The sequence below is a fragment of the Castor canadensis genome, chromosome 1 (assembly GCF_047511655.1).
Source record: "Castor canadensis chromosome 1, mCasCan1.hap1v2, whole genome shotgun sequence".
Classification (NCBI taxonomy): domain Eukaryota; kingdom Metazoa; phylum Chordata; class Mammalia; order Rodentia; family Castoridae; genus Castor; species Castor canadensis.
Window position 1 is genome coordinate 169,009,680 of NC_133386.1, and position 15,967 is coordinate 169,025,646.

At 35.6% G+C, this 15,967-nt stretch overlaps 1 protein-coding gene and 1 long non-coding RNA gene across 9 annotated transcripts in view; one reads left to right on the top strand and one right to left on the bottom strand.

The window, feature by feature from the left end:
- Positions 1 to 15,967, top strand: part of Elp4 (elongator acetyltransferase complex subunit 4) — a 234,602-nt gene that overhangs the window by 182,913 nt on the left and 35,722 nt on the right. The window contains exon 10 of one of the 8 annotated variants that reach the window (XM_074043629.1): positions 4,137 to 12,546. The exons of the other annotated variants lie outside the window; for them this stretch is intronic. Coding sequence (XP_073899730.1) covers positions 4,137 to 4,205 — 69 coding nt within the window. The 3' untranslated portion in view covers positions 4,206 to 12,546. Of the gene's footprint in view, positions 1 to 4,136; positions 12,547 to 15,967 lie in introns of those variants that run through there. 8 annotated transcript variants of the gene reach the window in all.
- LOC141411495 (uncharacterized) overlaps positions 1 to 15,967 on the bottom strand; it is a 108,815-nt gene that overhangs the window by 70,024 nt on the left and 22,824 nt on the right. The window contains exon 3 of the long non-coding RNA XR_012436286.1: positions 2,203 to 2,329. This is a non-coding gene — a long non-coding RNA (uncharacterized lncRNA). The remainder of the gene's footprint in view (positions 1 to 2,202; positions 2,330 to 15,967) is intronic.

The window sequence follows — 15,967 nt, forward strand, 5'->3', positions numbered from 1 at the left end:
AATTAAAATCTAGTTCCAGAAGTAAGACAAAAACATGGGAAGTAGTGTAATGTAGTATATAAAAGCATGGATTTTGAAGTTAAACAGCCATAGGTTAGAGTCCTTGCTGTTTTACTGCTTAATCTTTCACCACTTATGTGTGAGCCTAGGTTTCCCTTTCCTGCCTCATAGTGTTATTATAAAGATTAACTATATATTAAGTCACTTAGCCTAGAATCTGGCACATGGCAAGCAGTCAGTAAATGGTAGCTGCTATTATTGTAATAAAATTCAAACAGTAAAAGGGCTGAGTTAATGGTTACCCATTCAAGGGATATAGGACTTTAGCAGAAGGTCTAATTGTCAAACCAGTGATTTTGTGTTAAAGTTACAAATATCGCCAAGAAGTTCCTAAATTTATGATTATCATGAGTAGCAGTATAGTATAGTAATTCAGTACACTGGCTCTGGAAAAGAATGCCCACTTTCTAAGTCCATCTACTAAATAATTTACCTGTGCCTCAGTTTGTCACTTATAAAATGGGAATAAATATAGTGCATCATGAGGCTGATAAAAGAATTAAATGAATATGCAAAGGGCTTAACAAGTCTGGCACATGATAAGTGTCACGTAATTGTTATTATTAGTATCAAGGATATACCATGTATGGCCCAACTTCAACGGTCCCTTGTAGTTGACAGTGATAGTGAAAAAGAATACTTGTAATTTCAGTTTCCCACAGCAGAATAGTTGATTTGCACAGCTGGACATTACCAATAGGATGGGCATTATACAGGGAGATATCAAGGGTCCACCATGTGCCTAACTTTATGTAATATAAAAAGCAAATACTTTCCATTACTAAACCTCCCTGGGCTAGGTAAGGAGACAAAACTGACAGTGGTTGAAAAAGAAACTAAGTATTAAAATAAGGGTAAAGTGATTCTAAGTGTGGTAGAAGTTTAGAGAAATGAAAAATCATTGCGGATCATAATAAAAGTAGGACTTGAACTTGGCCTGGGGTAAGAGATGGGATTTTATTGATGAGTAAGAAGATAATACACAATTCCAAATATAAGAAACCACCCGAACCTGGAGTCTCATACATCTTTTATTCTAAACTTTCTCCCCAACTTCTTAATTAGGCAACAACACAAAAAGGAAATAAATGAGGAGCTCGCACATACCATATGTCCATGGAATAGATAAACAAAGAAATTAAAGATATTTAAAGACAAGGGGTCTGTGTATAGAGTTTAGAGGTTCAAAGAAGAGAAATTTACATCTTCGTTTTCACTAACCTTCTACTGAAATTTAGCACTTTCTTATTAATCAATCAATCTACAGTAGTATTAGCAGCCACCATGACATTGTCATCAGCAGAAATCTCAGATTTTTTTGTAGGAAAGCATAATTCTTACCAGTATCTCAGAGTATTATTTATGTTCATTTCCTTTGGTAGATATTAGGTCCATTTCTATTCTTGTTGTTCAATGGCTAATTTTAAAGTACAGATGTAGAAATGAGATTATTATTTGACATTTCAGTGCAATTTGTTTCTTTTGTAATCTAGTATATTTTGTTTTATACATTCAAAAGTATTACTCTGAAAAAAGGTTCATAGGCTTTGCTATATTACCAAAGGAGTCCATTGTTCTAGTATAATGCTTCTGGTTTTGAACGTAAGAATATATTAGAGGGTTTTTTTTGGTAACTGTATCAATAGTTGACTCACATTAAACTTATACTCAAATGAAACTCCTCCTTTATATGTTAGTTTAAGCTATATATTCCCTAATATAGGTAACTAGCAGTATAACTGACAGACAAATGCCATGAAATTCTAAGAGCAGTAGTATATAAAAATTTCTGCCTACCTATATAGAGAACCTATACTAACCATCTGAGGTAGTATTTTATAATATATTTTCTATATACAAATATATCTGCCAAAGAAAAATTATATTTCTTTATAAAACTATAGTCTTTTTGGTTTGTTTTACAAGGTAGTAGGAAGAAAAAGAATGTTTCAGTTATTGTTATTGTATATCAAACTACCCCAAAACTTCACGATGTAAAATAATTTTGTTGCATTCAAGCCTTCTATGGGTCAACAGTGTGGTTAGGATATAGGAAGTGTACTCTTTGGATGCACTGTTGGTGCTCAGCTGGGGAGATCACATGGCTGAAGGTTGGAATCAACAAGGAGCATCTTCACTTACATGTCTGGTGTTCTATGCTGGCTGTCAGCATAACCTCAGCAGAAGCTGTCCTGTGCATAGCTTTTCCATGTAGGCTGGGCTTCCTCATTATGACTTCTTCATACATAGTGGTTAACAGCTCCGGGCTCTAAAAGCAAGCATACCTAGTAAAAAGTTAGAAGCTACACTGCCTTTTGAGCCATCCTCAAAGGCAATAAAACATCACATCTATTCTACTTTATTGACTAGAAAGTCAACCCTCAGTCCCCGCCCCAGATTCAAGTCGGGGAGAATTAAACCCTACTACTTGATGGTGGGGCAACAAGGCCACGTTGTTCAAGAACATGTGGAGCAAATGATGCTGTAGAGTTTCTTATTATCAGAAACACAATCTGTACCTGTCAATAGCTATAAAACTGTGGTATTTTGAAGTATTTATATCCATGGTCTGCTGTGGCACAGTTCTTGTAGAGTGATTATAGATGAAATATCATTTTGTCTTTATGACTCAGGTTGGAAAATTAGGTTTACAATTATGTTATCTGATCTTTTAATAATAAAATTTCTGATTTTATTCAAGTTGAAGGAAAGCTATGTGGTCTTTTCCAAATTTGAAAATTTGATTGCCACAAAACTTATACAGGGTTATAAAATCTGAAAACCACAAGTATTCAAATCTGACACATATTATAATGACAGAGGGGGAAAAATATTCCATGTTGTCTTCACTAAAAGTTTTGATGTAAAAAAAGAGCCATAAGGGTGAATTTTATGATATGTTAATTATATCCCAATAAACTTGCCTTATTAAAAAAATGAACCTTGAACACATATTGAATTCTAGCTAATGGTATGAAAGCTAAAGTAGTTAGGGATAAAGTGTACTGGTATCTGCAACTTACTTTGAAATAGATTTAATAGATTGATAGATGGATAAATGTCTAGATGTTGAGAGAAATGATAAAGCAAGTGTAAAGAAAGGTCAATTGAGCAATCTAGGTAATTTTATATGTGTGTTTAGAAGTTAACTTTTATATGTTTATAATTTTCACGATAAAAGATTGAGAAAAATCATATTGAAACATCACTGTGCAATCACTAAAATGGTCTTTAAAGGGGGAGAGGGGTAATCCTATAATCCTGGGACTTGGGAGGCAGAGGTAGGAGAACGGGAAGTTCAAAGCTAGCCTGCACTATATAGCAAGTTCCCGACCAGCCTACACTATGTTACGAGACCCTAACTAAAAGGTTCTTTTTTTTCCCCAAGCATTTTTCTGATTTAAGTATTCTGACATAGTTTTGATGAAGTGAAGATATACAAACAAAGGCATCACCCATTTTTATTTAAATAATTATGTAATTTCCTGATGATAAAAAAGGCGTAAGGGAAACATTAGGCACAAAACTATACCACAATTCCATGACTGCAAAGTCAAATCTTTGAGACAGATCATCATAACTAACACAAATCTTGCCATTGGAAAAACTGAAACTCTAACCTTGATGTGTAAACAAGAGATGATCTCCATTTAAAATGCTCTTTACCCCAGCAAAAATCTTGTACCTCATTTTTCTCCCTAGGCAATTTTTTTTTCTTTCTTTCTTTTTTTTTTTTGACCTCAGAAATGTTCCCTGTTTACATTATCCATGAAATCATGAAGGGTCACTATCATCTGCCCAGTCCCAAAATAGTTTGGCAGTTTTTCAAGTTGTTTTGCTTGAATTACACTGAAATGGTAACCTGCTGGTGCAGACATACACTCCAGCACCTTTGTACTACTGTCAGGCCAAACAAACAAAAAGATAAAATAATTAATTGCTAAAGAATTATAGAGCTTTATAAAATTTTAAGTCCTCTGGCAAAATTGGGCTCACTATACCATAACTGGGAAGAGTACTAGCCAATCAACTGAGGCTATTTAGAAGAAGTGAGCATTTAAAATGTCCTTCTGCAGTATCCACTGGCTGGTACTATGACAGTCCATGCAGAGTCCTTGGTCTTAAGAAACAAGAAGCCCAGGTAGGAAGAAAAGTTGGAAAGAACACCAGGACCTGAGCAGATTCACACTGTAAGATAAAGCAAAAGGAAGGTAAGTGCCAAGTAGCAGATGGAATGAAATCATGTTTTCCTTGCTCTCTTGCCCAGCCATAGAAGTCAGGCCAGAGGCGTGTGTGATCATGGTGCAGATAGCGGGGCTGCTGCTCACTGCTCACATGGCCCCATCAGTCCAAATGGCTATTCAAAATGTGTCTTGTTCCCTGGTTTGTATTTAGTCTTTGATTCTTATCCGAAATTTGGCATCATTGGAAACTGACATTTTTTTCTGCTAAAGGCTTTCACTTCCGAGTACATACTCAGATTTTGCCAGTTTTGTTGTTTGTTTGGTTGAATACTATCCCTCAAAAGATATAGTTTTGAGCTAATATGAAGTCAGTGACTTCCTTTCAGCATTCATGAGAATGTTCTGAAGTTTCTGTCTCAAGGCTTTTGACATGTCCGCACATATAAATCTATTTAATGCCAAGATGCCTTTTGCAAATAGGTGCTTTTCAATCTTAACCTGTTGCCATCAAACAAAACATAATACTATGGACTGTAATACAAGTTATAGCTACATGTCTCAGTAGTAGTCTGCCACAAAACTGCTTTAGGTTTGTTAAAATTTTTAGCTTTTTTTTTTGTTTTTTTTTTTTCAAAAAAAATTGTTTTCTAAAACTGTGCACTCAACTCCTGATTTTCCATTCAACCCGCTTGATGCTTCCCAGCTGCTCAGCTGGAATCTGGATTTGCCTTCTTTCATTCAACATACTTTTGAACAAGTGGCAAGTCTTGCGGGGAATTTGGGGAGTAGCAAATTTAAATTTGGCAACGCCCAAGGGACATTAATCAATCAGAAAACATAAATGAGCAAATGACTTCTCAGATGAACTATTTCAATTGAGAATAATGCTGAAATGAAAACAAACTGAAATGTTGATCAAACTAAAAACGTATCCAGTTCATAGAATTCTGGTACTATTTGGTTTTGTTTTTATGTGCTTCTGTTAGGCTTGATCTCTCAGCCTGTATAGGTTTTAGTAATTGTCAGTAACTTGTGAACTATCTTAATGCTAGGGTGTTTATTGCTTACTGTCTGACTGATACCATGGCCCTTTCTAGTGACCCCTGCAATTCTCTTACAACTAAAGCAGCTAAGACACAGTCCCATTGCCAACAACTTCCATAATATCATTGTGGAAAATGTTATTGATTCAAATTGTGGGTAAAAATTATAATTTAACTGTAAATTTATATCATTATTATATTATAAACATATATTGTATTTCAAATATTTTTAAAAATTAAGATGTTCCTCAAATAAAAGCACAGTTATGCAGCCTGGCCTTTTAAGGTGAGAAAAATAAAACACCCACAAAGAAAAACATTTAAAGTATTATTTTTGTTGTCATTTGTTTTCTATGTTTACTTATTTATCTAAAGCACTAATAGATTAAGACTTAAAAATTCAGGAAGAAGGAGGTAGTACTTGATTTCCACTACATGGATTCAAAAGAATGAAAATCCAGAAATATTAAACATATAAATCTTTTAAATCAGAGTCATTCATTTCAAAATTCATGTATGATGTCTACAATTACCATTGTCTATATTCAGATAGTTTAATAGCCTATCATCTGTGACTTCTCAGTAATAAAACCTAGTAAAAGGACCTATTGTAAAAAGTCTTCTGTGGAAGAAAATAAACCTTTCGGGCAGACAGCTACATAATTTGCAAAAGAAAATGGAAATGCAGGTCCTCCTATTCAAAAAAAAAAGAAAAGCATCATTAAGCTTACCAAGACACTAAACTTTTCCCTTTCTTCTGAGGTCTCTCCCTTGACCTGTGCTGGTGTTTTTAGTTACTAATTAAGGTTGTCCTTCTTCAGGCACAGGGAAACTCTCAGAACACAGATTTCAAAGGTCTCGGGACATAAATAGTCCATCAGGTGCCAGGTTTCCTCTCCTGACGTGCATCCAATCTACCCCTGCCCCAGGCCCTGTATTGGGGCAGACAATAGGAGACCTCTGGGTGTTGAAGCATCAGGGGATGACAGAGCAGGCAGTAAAGTACCTGTCCTGGGAGGCCAGGAGACAGGACTAAATATTAGCCAGCCCCCCCCTTCTCCCCACAAATGCTCCACTGTCCCAGAAGACTTTACCTAGTGAACACAAAGATAAAATTATAGAGCAATTCATGACAGCAATCACAGATTATTAAACTCCAAGTGCCAGGCCATCTAAGCACAGGGCTCTGGTGCCCATGAAATTGACCATGCCTGCAAGATAGATCAAAACTATGCATAAATAATAAAATTATGGTAATACCACGCACTTTTCTAAGCACCTTGCATGTATTAACTCATTAATCCTTAAAAGAACTTACAAAGTATGTGCCATCATTATCCCCATTTTACAGATGAAGTAACCAAGCTCACTTTGTAGTAAAGGGCACATTAAGAACTCAAGCCCTGGCAGTCTGGCTCCAGGAGATTCTTATTGGAGAACTATAAGAGGAGTGAATACCCTAGACATCCAATGAAAAAGCAAATTGCATTTATAAACAGTGCACTGTTGGAGGCTTTGTCTTAAAGCAAATTTCTAGAAGATAAAATCCTATTTGATTGCAGGTACCTTAATAGACTGCTGTCTTGATCTAATTAGAATATCAAAAGAACCATCAAATAAATGATGTCTGTATCAAAGGGCTGGAGAGGGTAAGTAGAAAAGCAAAAGGGATTTGTGGCTATTCCTAGAATTGTGACATCTTAAAGCCTTCTGTGGCTGAGTATTGCAGCCATTAGACTCCATTCCCCCATTGTCCTGCCCAAGGTTATGCAACTAATTAATGAAAGCACTGGGTCATGCTGGACAACGAAGTTACTGGGCACCTATATCATATTCTTGGTGTATGCTTAGACCCCTCCTTGAGAAAGCTGGACCCAGAAGAGAAAAAATGTGGAAAGGAGGAAGGTGTCAACGAGCATCTACCTTACTGCTGACTATTTTTTATCTCCCTTACTGAAGGTGGTTTCATGTTCTTTGTATAAATGCTAATGTTGACTACAGCCATTTCATTTTAATCGTAATTACTATTTAAAACTATTATTTTAGTTGAACTTGCTATTATAAAATCGTCACTCAACTATAAAAGAAGGATTGCTGGTTCAAAGTAAAATTCAAAAATAGTGTGCAATGAGATTCCTTGACACCTGTGTGTTTAAATCACCAAAAGATGCATCCTACTAACTCAAATTAACTTTATTTTGAAATTTGCAAATGGCCAGACCAGAGGCTGTGACTTTCTGCTGATTTTCTTTTATTCCTGAGTTTAGTATGGTACCATACAAAAGAGCCAAGGCCAATGTTGTTTAGCCAATTTAGTATGGAATTCAATCCCTGGTAGCTTTTCAACTGTGCTTTATCAAATATTTTCCTGCCCCATCACTGTATCTTTGCCATATTCTACAGATTTGAGGTCACTTGTTTATTAAAACTCAATATTGTTTAAGAATTAAACCTCAGCCAGGTCCCTGAGGACCTGTAATCCTATCTACTCAGGAGGCAGAAACCAGGAAGACCACCTTTTGAAGCCATCCCTGGGCAAATAGTTCATGAGAGCCTATCTTGAAGAAACACAACACAAAACAGGGCTGGCTGAGTGGCTCACGTGGTAAAGCACCTACCTAGCAAGTGTGTGACCCTAAGTTCAAATCCCAGTACCCCTAAAAACATAAATAAACCTTAAATATAGGTTAAAATATCACCACCATTTACCCAATGCAAACTTGATCTAGGATCTTCACTGTATGAGATGGTCTAAGACTGGAGAACAGTCTGGGTCTGAAGACTCTGGTTCTCACTCCTTTTTGTAAGACCTAGTTTCTCCAGTTAGTTGGCCCAGGAAAAAACAGTGGACACACAGCATGTATTTCTTTACCCAGCAAGCCTCTGTTGATTATGTCTGTTTCTTTGACTACCTTGAGACCTCTGGCCCTCTCAAGGATAAGATACATGAATTTTTAGATGCCCCTTCAGGGCCTCCACATCTATGCAGTTTTCTCATGTCAGAGTAAAGAGTTCCACCTCCTCCACTACCCACAGTGATATGTTCACCAGCTTCTTGCTGATGAATTTCCCTCAACAGTCAGGTCACCGCCTTGGGTAGCATGCTAGCAAGCTAACTCAAGTATAATTTATATGTCTTGTCCCACCGAAACTTCTGACATCCTCACCAGGCAAAACTGGATATGCAGGCTGCTCAACCACTGTCTCTTCTCTCTGCCCTTCCATTTCTCTCCAGTTCTCTCTGCCCTGCTATACAGGCACAGGGACAGATCAGAACGTTCTTTGCCTAAATAGATACTGAACAAGGAATAGAATTCCAGTTTTTTTTTTTCATCTTGCAGGCATAGTCAGCCTTTGAGTTAATGTCTTGGTCCCCTATTGGCACCTTTGAAACCAGTTTCAGGAATAGGATCTCCTCATACCACAAACACTGCACTTCCCACAAAGACCAGTGGCCCCATAACTCTTGTTCCCCCCTCACAAACTTCTTATATGGAGGTTGGGGTGATGCTGTGGTAAAAGACACACTTCTGTCACACTTAAGTATCTGGACCCAATTGCTGAGGCCTCTTTGGACCTCATTTAATTGCTATTATTGTCAAGGATTGGTCCATCCTGCCAAGAATAATAAAACTGCCACTCTCACCCAGCATGCACACACATGAACACACCTCTAATCCCAGCTACTCAGGAGGCAGAGGCAGGAGAATCATGAGTTCAGGGCCCATGCAAAGTTAGAAAAACCCTATCCCATGAACAAAAGGACTGGAGGCATTGCTCGTCAAATTGTAGAGTGTTTGCCTAACATGCGTGAGGTCTTTGGTTTAATCCCTAGCACCAGACCAAAAAAAACCACTATTACTGTCCATGCTCCATGTTGTCATAGTTATATGCTAATAGAAGCAATAGTATTTGATGGAGAGCTAAGTCCATGAGAAACTTTTGGCACGCAGAAAAAATTAAATATTAGTTTCTTTGCCCTTTAAATAAAGGCTAAGATTCCAAGAATACTTAATGAAGGAGGGTGATAGATATATCAGGTAGACACTGGCAAAATAAATAGGATTGATGAAAAGATATTTCAGCCAAAAAGAATAATGAACAGAGGGTGAGATTTGGAAAATCAGGGAGCAGATTTGGGGAAAGTGAGTAAGCTTTATGTGGTGATGGGGAGGGGAGGTGGTTTTGTTCGTTGGTTGGTTGGTTGCAGTGGGAAAGCAGGATATAAGACCAGAAAAGCAGACTGAGAACATCAGATCAGGAGTTTTTTTGAGGCCAAAATTAAGGAACCTAAATCTGGGTATAGTGGAAAGGCTTTTCAGCAGGATGAGCTGTGAAAAATGGAGACTTTGAGGAAGTTTACTCTTAGGCAAGGTACAAAAGAGAGTGGAAGAAAAGAGACCAGAAAAATAGGATTCTCACAATTTAAAAGGAAGAAACAGGAAAAACGGGGGGCCAGAGAGCATGTGGAAAAGGAAAGAATGTAAGCAGTATCGGGATTACTTGTAATTTTTTGGTGACTAATCTTCTAGGACAGGATATGCCAGCATATTCCAAATGCATGCTATGTGACACCAGCTCTGTGAGATGTTCCAAATCAACAAGGGATTTTCTGGTAAATAAATTTGAGAAATAACAGCATAGAGATCATACTTAAGTCCATCTTAAAAATCCTAAAGGGAAAAAAAAAAAACAGCATTTGCCACCATGACTTGAACTACTATCAAGTGGACATCAGTATTCCAGAAACCACACTGGGAATCACCAAGCCATCTTATATGATGAGTAGATTCATATGTTTTGTACATTAACATTATATTTTTCATCTTAAATAATAAAAAACAAAAGCACAACTTATGATGAGCTCTGTTTCTTAGTAGAGAAATTGTTCTTGAACTCTCTGACTTTAGCTGTATCTTTTGAGGCTTGGTTTTTGTCTCGTATTCAAAATGACATATCTTTTTGTAACAGAAGACCAAAAACGGCTCAAAATGCATAATTTTATAATAATCTCCTACATTGGCTTTAAGAAACCTCAGGATCTGTGTTCTCTCCTTTGGGCTCTGATGAAAAAGAGCTTTAGTTTTAGAGTGCTCTTTACTTTGAAGTGAGTAAACAAAGTAAAAGTTTTTGTTTGGGAGAGTAATCAGGAAAGCTTTGTCTCATTCGTTATATTATTATACATAATAACTGCTAACTAAAGAATTGTTATATTAAAGGGAGCAGATATAAATTACATTTTATAAGAAATTTGAGACTTAAAGATGTTGATTTATTGTCTCAAGGTAGCTGTTTTATAGAAGAACCGGGGACTTGGGAAAGTCAGTTCTCATGTTCTTTCTTTCTAAGAAAGCACTCCTCCTTAAAGAATAACCACTTTTATTGAATCTTAAATGACTTTTCCATTTGTTTATAACTTATTCCAAACTCCTTAGAAGACCTAGCCACAAAAGCTACTGTGTTTACTCTTACTCTTCCCTTCTACATAATTACAAATTTTCAGTGTATATAGTAAATATAACTGTCTTGTCTTTATATTTTTTACTGTATCTACCAAAGAATACCAAAGACTAGTAAGCTCTGCCTTTGAGGGCGTAGCCATGCCCAATTAAACAATAATGAAACTAACTCGGAAAGATAGTGGCTTTACTGGTCATAGTGCAAATTGACGCTAGAAAGAGCATACTATCTCCTACTTCTTTGTAGCACAGACACTGCATACCACTGAACATTGAGAATAGGAACTCCAAGTGTACATCTGTTGAGCAGAATGATTGGATGAGGTGAAAAATAATATCTTATTCATATACCTATGTTTTTTCCTATTTCAAAGGCTCATCTACCTAAAAAGTAGTACCTAATACTTTAAATAAAGCATGAAATATTATATTTTTAAAGAGTTTATAAACAAAGCTTATAAAAGAAATCAGCTTTACCTCCAACAATAGAATAATAGTGAAAATAGGTGTTTAAAGCCATTTGCAAGCCAAGCATGGTGGTGCCCGTGTATAATCCCTGCACTCAGAAGACTGAGACAGAAGGATCGGAAGTTTGAGGCCAGCCTAGGCTACCTAGCAAGACAAACAAAATAAAACAAAAAACAAAGAAAGCCATTTTTTGTCTTTTAATAGTGTTCAAATATTAACAGAAAATTTTTTATTTTATTTTATCATTACATGCATATTTTGATGTGTCATTTATAAACTATTTTGAAGGGGTTTTTTGTTGCTGTGATAAGATTTACAATTATTTGCAACTCATTCTGAAAGTGCTTTTAAATAAAGAAAAATATATGATCTGTTAAAAGGAAGAATGGTTACTTCATTATGGAACTAAGAAGTTAGAAATAGGGAAGGATACTTTCAGGTTTTGTTTTATACATATATTTATGTTATATCATTTTTATATTATAAGAGTACATTACTGTTATAATTTTATAGTTCATCAAATTGTTCTTAAAGAATGGAAAGCATGTAATTAATTTAGTGTGCATTTATACTTTAGTTAAAACATTAAGTATTTAGAACATATGCATGTTGTTAAAAAACTTCTGGTACTATCTGGGACACCCAGAAACATTTTAGGAAAGGAAAACTCTTGAAAAGTAAATACCCTAAACTTTCCCTGTTAACCATAGCAAAGGTGAGTTCTTAGGCTTTCCTGCCTGAGTTAGTATTGGTATAAAAAGTAGCATATGCTGCAAGTGCTCTAAAGCTTTGCTGCCCTGCTGAAAAACAGTTGTGACCATTGGTTGCTGGGCAATGAACAACACGGCAAACCTAGCTCCCTTCACTTCTGCATTTATTTATCTAGATTAATGATGTAGACCATCATAAACAAACAAGATATTTGTTATATAAATAGAATGGCTAATGCATTTCAGGAAATTTTAAGATTTTCCTTAGCATTCATGTGTACTTTTAGTGCTTTTAACCTAGAAGGAGATATAGATTGTTTGGAAACCAAAATTAAAGTTAGATTGAAAGGGTACAGTATGACCTCCTTTCCTCGTGATAAATCATTCCATGAATCTTAGAAAGGTAAATTGGGTTTTCTGTTTGAATTGCTTCCTAACAGACAGAAAGAAGTTATAGAGTAATTCATTTTTATTAAAGCAGAGAATAGTCTTACCAGTTAGATGACAAAAATCTCAATTCTTGGTATTTATTTTCTATGAAAATTCAAAGGATTAATGAAACCCATTAAAATGCAAAAAAAAAAATTTAACCAGCAAAACAGAATATTATAATTCCACCTTACACTAGAACATAGTTGTTCATTTATAAGAGCTAAGAATGTTATAATTGTAGTATATTTCAGATACTTTACAAGACATATAATGGCTGTACTACACATTAACAGTCAGTACAAATGCTCCACGGTCTCTGAACAGATTGTTTCCGCAATTAGTATCTATGTACTAACTTAGCAATAAAAATATATATGGGTTCATTTCCTCAGGCTTTACCTAACAGAGATGTTTCAAAACAATAATAGATAAATAATCACTTTTAGAGTGAAATGTAAAACATAATCCACAATACAAAGTCAAATAAAATCAATAGACATTAATATGAGCATATTGGAATTGGGCTTCAAATCTCAAAACAGATTTTTTTTTTTTTGCTTATGCTCTTCTATTTTTTGTTTGGTTACTGTGGTATTCAATGGGATAGCTTTGTGGCTTTTTATATAAATAGCTACTTCAACTATTTAATAAACTGATCCTTTTACTACTACAGTCAAAAAACTGACTGGCATCCTTATACACTCAGTCATTTCCAAAACAACCAGTGGGCTTAATCAGAATTATCATATTGGTTATAAGTAAGTGGTGATGAACTCTGAGTGAGAGCTTTTTCTTAAAATGCTTGCATTTTCTTCTATTTTGTCTGTATATAATTCATCACCGTAAGATTGGCATTGGATTATCTATCTTCAGCAAGATTATTTTATTAAAAAGACCAGTTTAAGAAAAGTCTCAGACCCTCTTTCCTCCCACAGAAACACTTCTTCAACAACAATTCATGGACCAATCCCTTTGTGAGAAATCCAGAAACCAGTTAAGGGGCTCCCAAGAAAGCATAGAAACAGCTGCATCTAGGCTGATAAGAAAATGCATAGCACTCTCTTGCCAGAGTCCCTCCCCATGATACTACCAGGTCTTCAGGAGGTGTCTTAACTCTAAAAGTGCTGCTATAACAAAATACCACAAACTGCGTAATTTGTAAACAATAGAAATTTATGTCTCATAATTCTGGAGTCCATGAAGGAGAAGAAAGGGAAAAGGGGGCAAAACATTATTTAAATAAATAATGGCCCAAAACTTCCCATGTCTGGGGAAATAAATGGACGTATAATGATTAATATATGTAATAAACTTAACTGATGAAAGGATTAATTTACCAGGAATATATAAACATGTTTGCACCCAAACATATGAAACAAATATTAAAGGAACTAAAAGAATTAGATAGCAATAGAATGAGAGTAGATTTCAATACCCCATTTTCAATGATGGGTAGAATATCCAGACAGATCAACAAGGGAAGAGGACTTGAACAACACAGTAGACCAAGTATTCTTAACAGATATATAGAATATTCTACTCAACAAGAGCAGAATGCACATTCTCCTCAAGCATTCATGGAACATTCTCTAAGATAGATTACAGACAAATCCTAACAAATTTAAGAAATTGAAACCATACCAAGTATTTTTTCCCATGTCAGTGGAATAAAAATAAGTAAATGAATAACAGAAGGAAAACTTGCAAACGTGGAAATTGGACAGTATGCTTTTAAACATATTGGTCAATGTGTCAAGGAAATGAAAAGAGAAATTAGAAAACATCTTGAGACAAATTAAATGAAAGCACAACATATGAAAACTTAGGGATGCAACAAGGACTACTAAAAGGGAAGTTTATACCAACCAACACCTACATTTAACAGAAGAAGGAAGAAGGTGGAAATGTAGCTGAGAGATACAGTGCTTGCCAGGCATGTGCCAGGCCCTGGGTCAGATCCCCAGCACTGAAGAGAAGTAGAAAGAGAAGCATCTCAAATTAACAAGCTGGCTGTACATATCAGGGAACTACAAAGCTAAGCTCAAAGTTAGTAGAAAGAAAGAAATAATAAAGACTGGGATAGAAATAAATGAAATGGACAATAGAAAAAAATCAACAAAACTAAAAGTTGGTGTTTTTAAAACTTCAACAAAAGTAACAAACCTTTACCTAGCCTAAGGAAAAAAAGGAAGAAGACTCAAGTAAAATCAGAAGTAAAAGACAAGACATTATAAATGATGCTATAGAAAAAAAAGTATTTGAAGAAACTACTATAAGCAACTTATAAGGTAACAAATTGGGTAAAGTAGAAGAAAGGTATAAATTCCTAGAAATATATAACCTACATAGAATAACTCATGAAGGATTTTAAAAATCTAAACAAATCTATAACTAGTAAGGAGATTGAAATGATAATCAAAAACCTGCCAACAAAGAAAATCCCAGGACCAGATGGCTTCACTGGTATATTCCACCAAACACTTTTAAGAGAATTAATGCCAGTTCTCAAACTCTTCCAAAACATTGAAGAGGAGGAAACACATCCATACTCATTTTAGGAGGCCAGCATTACTCTGATACCAAAGCCAAGAAGAGACACCACAGGAAAAAAAAAAAGTTGCAGGCCACTATCTCTGGTGAATATAGATGCAAAAATCCTCATTTAAAAAACTAGCAAACTGAAAGGCTGGGGGCCATGGTTCTTAGCTACTTGGGAGACAGAGATCAGGAGGATCACAGTTTGGGGCCAGCCTACGCAAAAAGGTAGTGAGGCCCCAACTTTGCCAATAAATTAGGCATGGTAGTGCACACCTGCATCCCAGCTGCGCAGAAGGCATAAATAGGAGGATCTCAGTCAAGGATAACCCAGGCAAAAAATAATAATAAGTGAAACCCTATTCAAGAAATAAAGCCAAAAGGGCTAGAGGCATGGCTTCCAGTGTTAGAGCACCTGCCTAGCAAGTATGAGACCATGATTTCAAACCTCAGTACCACCAAGAAAAAAAAAAAAACAAGTAGTAAACTGAGTTCAACAGCGTAATGAAAAGGTCATATACTATGACAAAGTGGATTTATCCTTATAATACAATGTTGGTTTGACATACAAAAAATGTGATTCACCAAGTTAACAGATCAAAGGATAAAAATCGTGATCATTTCAATCTATGCAAAAAAGTAATTTGACAAAAGTTAACAAGCTTTCATTATAAATACACTAACCTACGAGTAAAATAAAGTGACATCAACATAAAGACCAAATATGAGAAGCCCACAGCTTACATATTCAATGGTGAAGAACTGAAAGCTTTTCCTTTGACATCAGGAACTAGGCAAGGATGCCTACTCTTGCCACTTCTATCCAATATTGTACTGGCAGCCCTACCTGGAGCAACTAGGTCAGAAGAACAAAGGCATCCAAATCAGAAAGGAAGAAGTAATTGTCTCTGCTTGAAATGACATGATTTTGTATGTAGAAAACTGAAGATTACAGATGTAGACACAAACTACTAGAAGTAACATGCAAATTCATCCCTGTTGCCGTATAGAAAAGGACAACATACAGAAATTAATTTTATTTCTGTGTGCTAGCACTGAACAATCAAAAAGAAAAT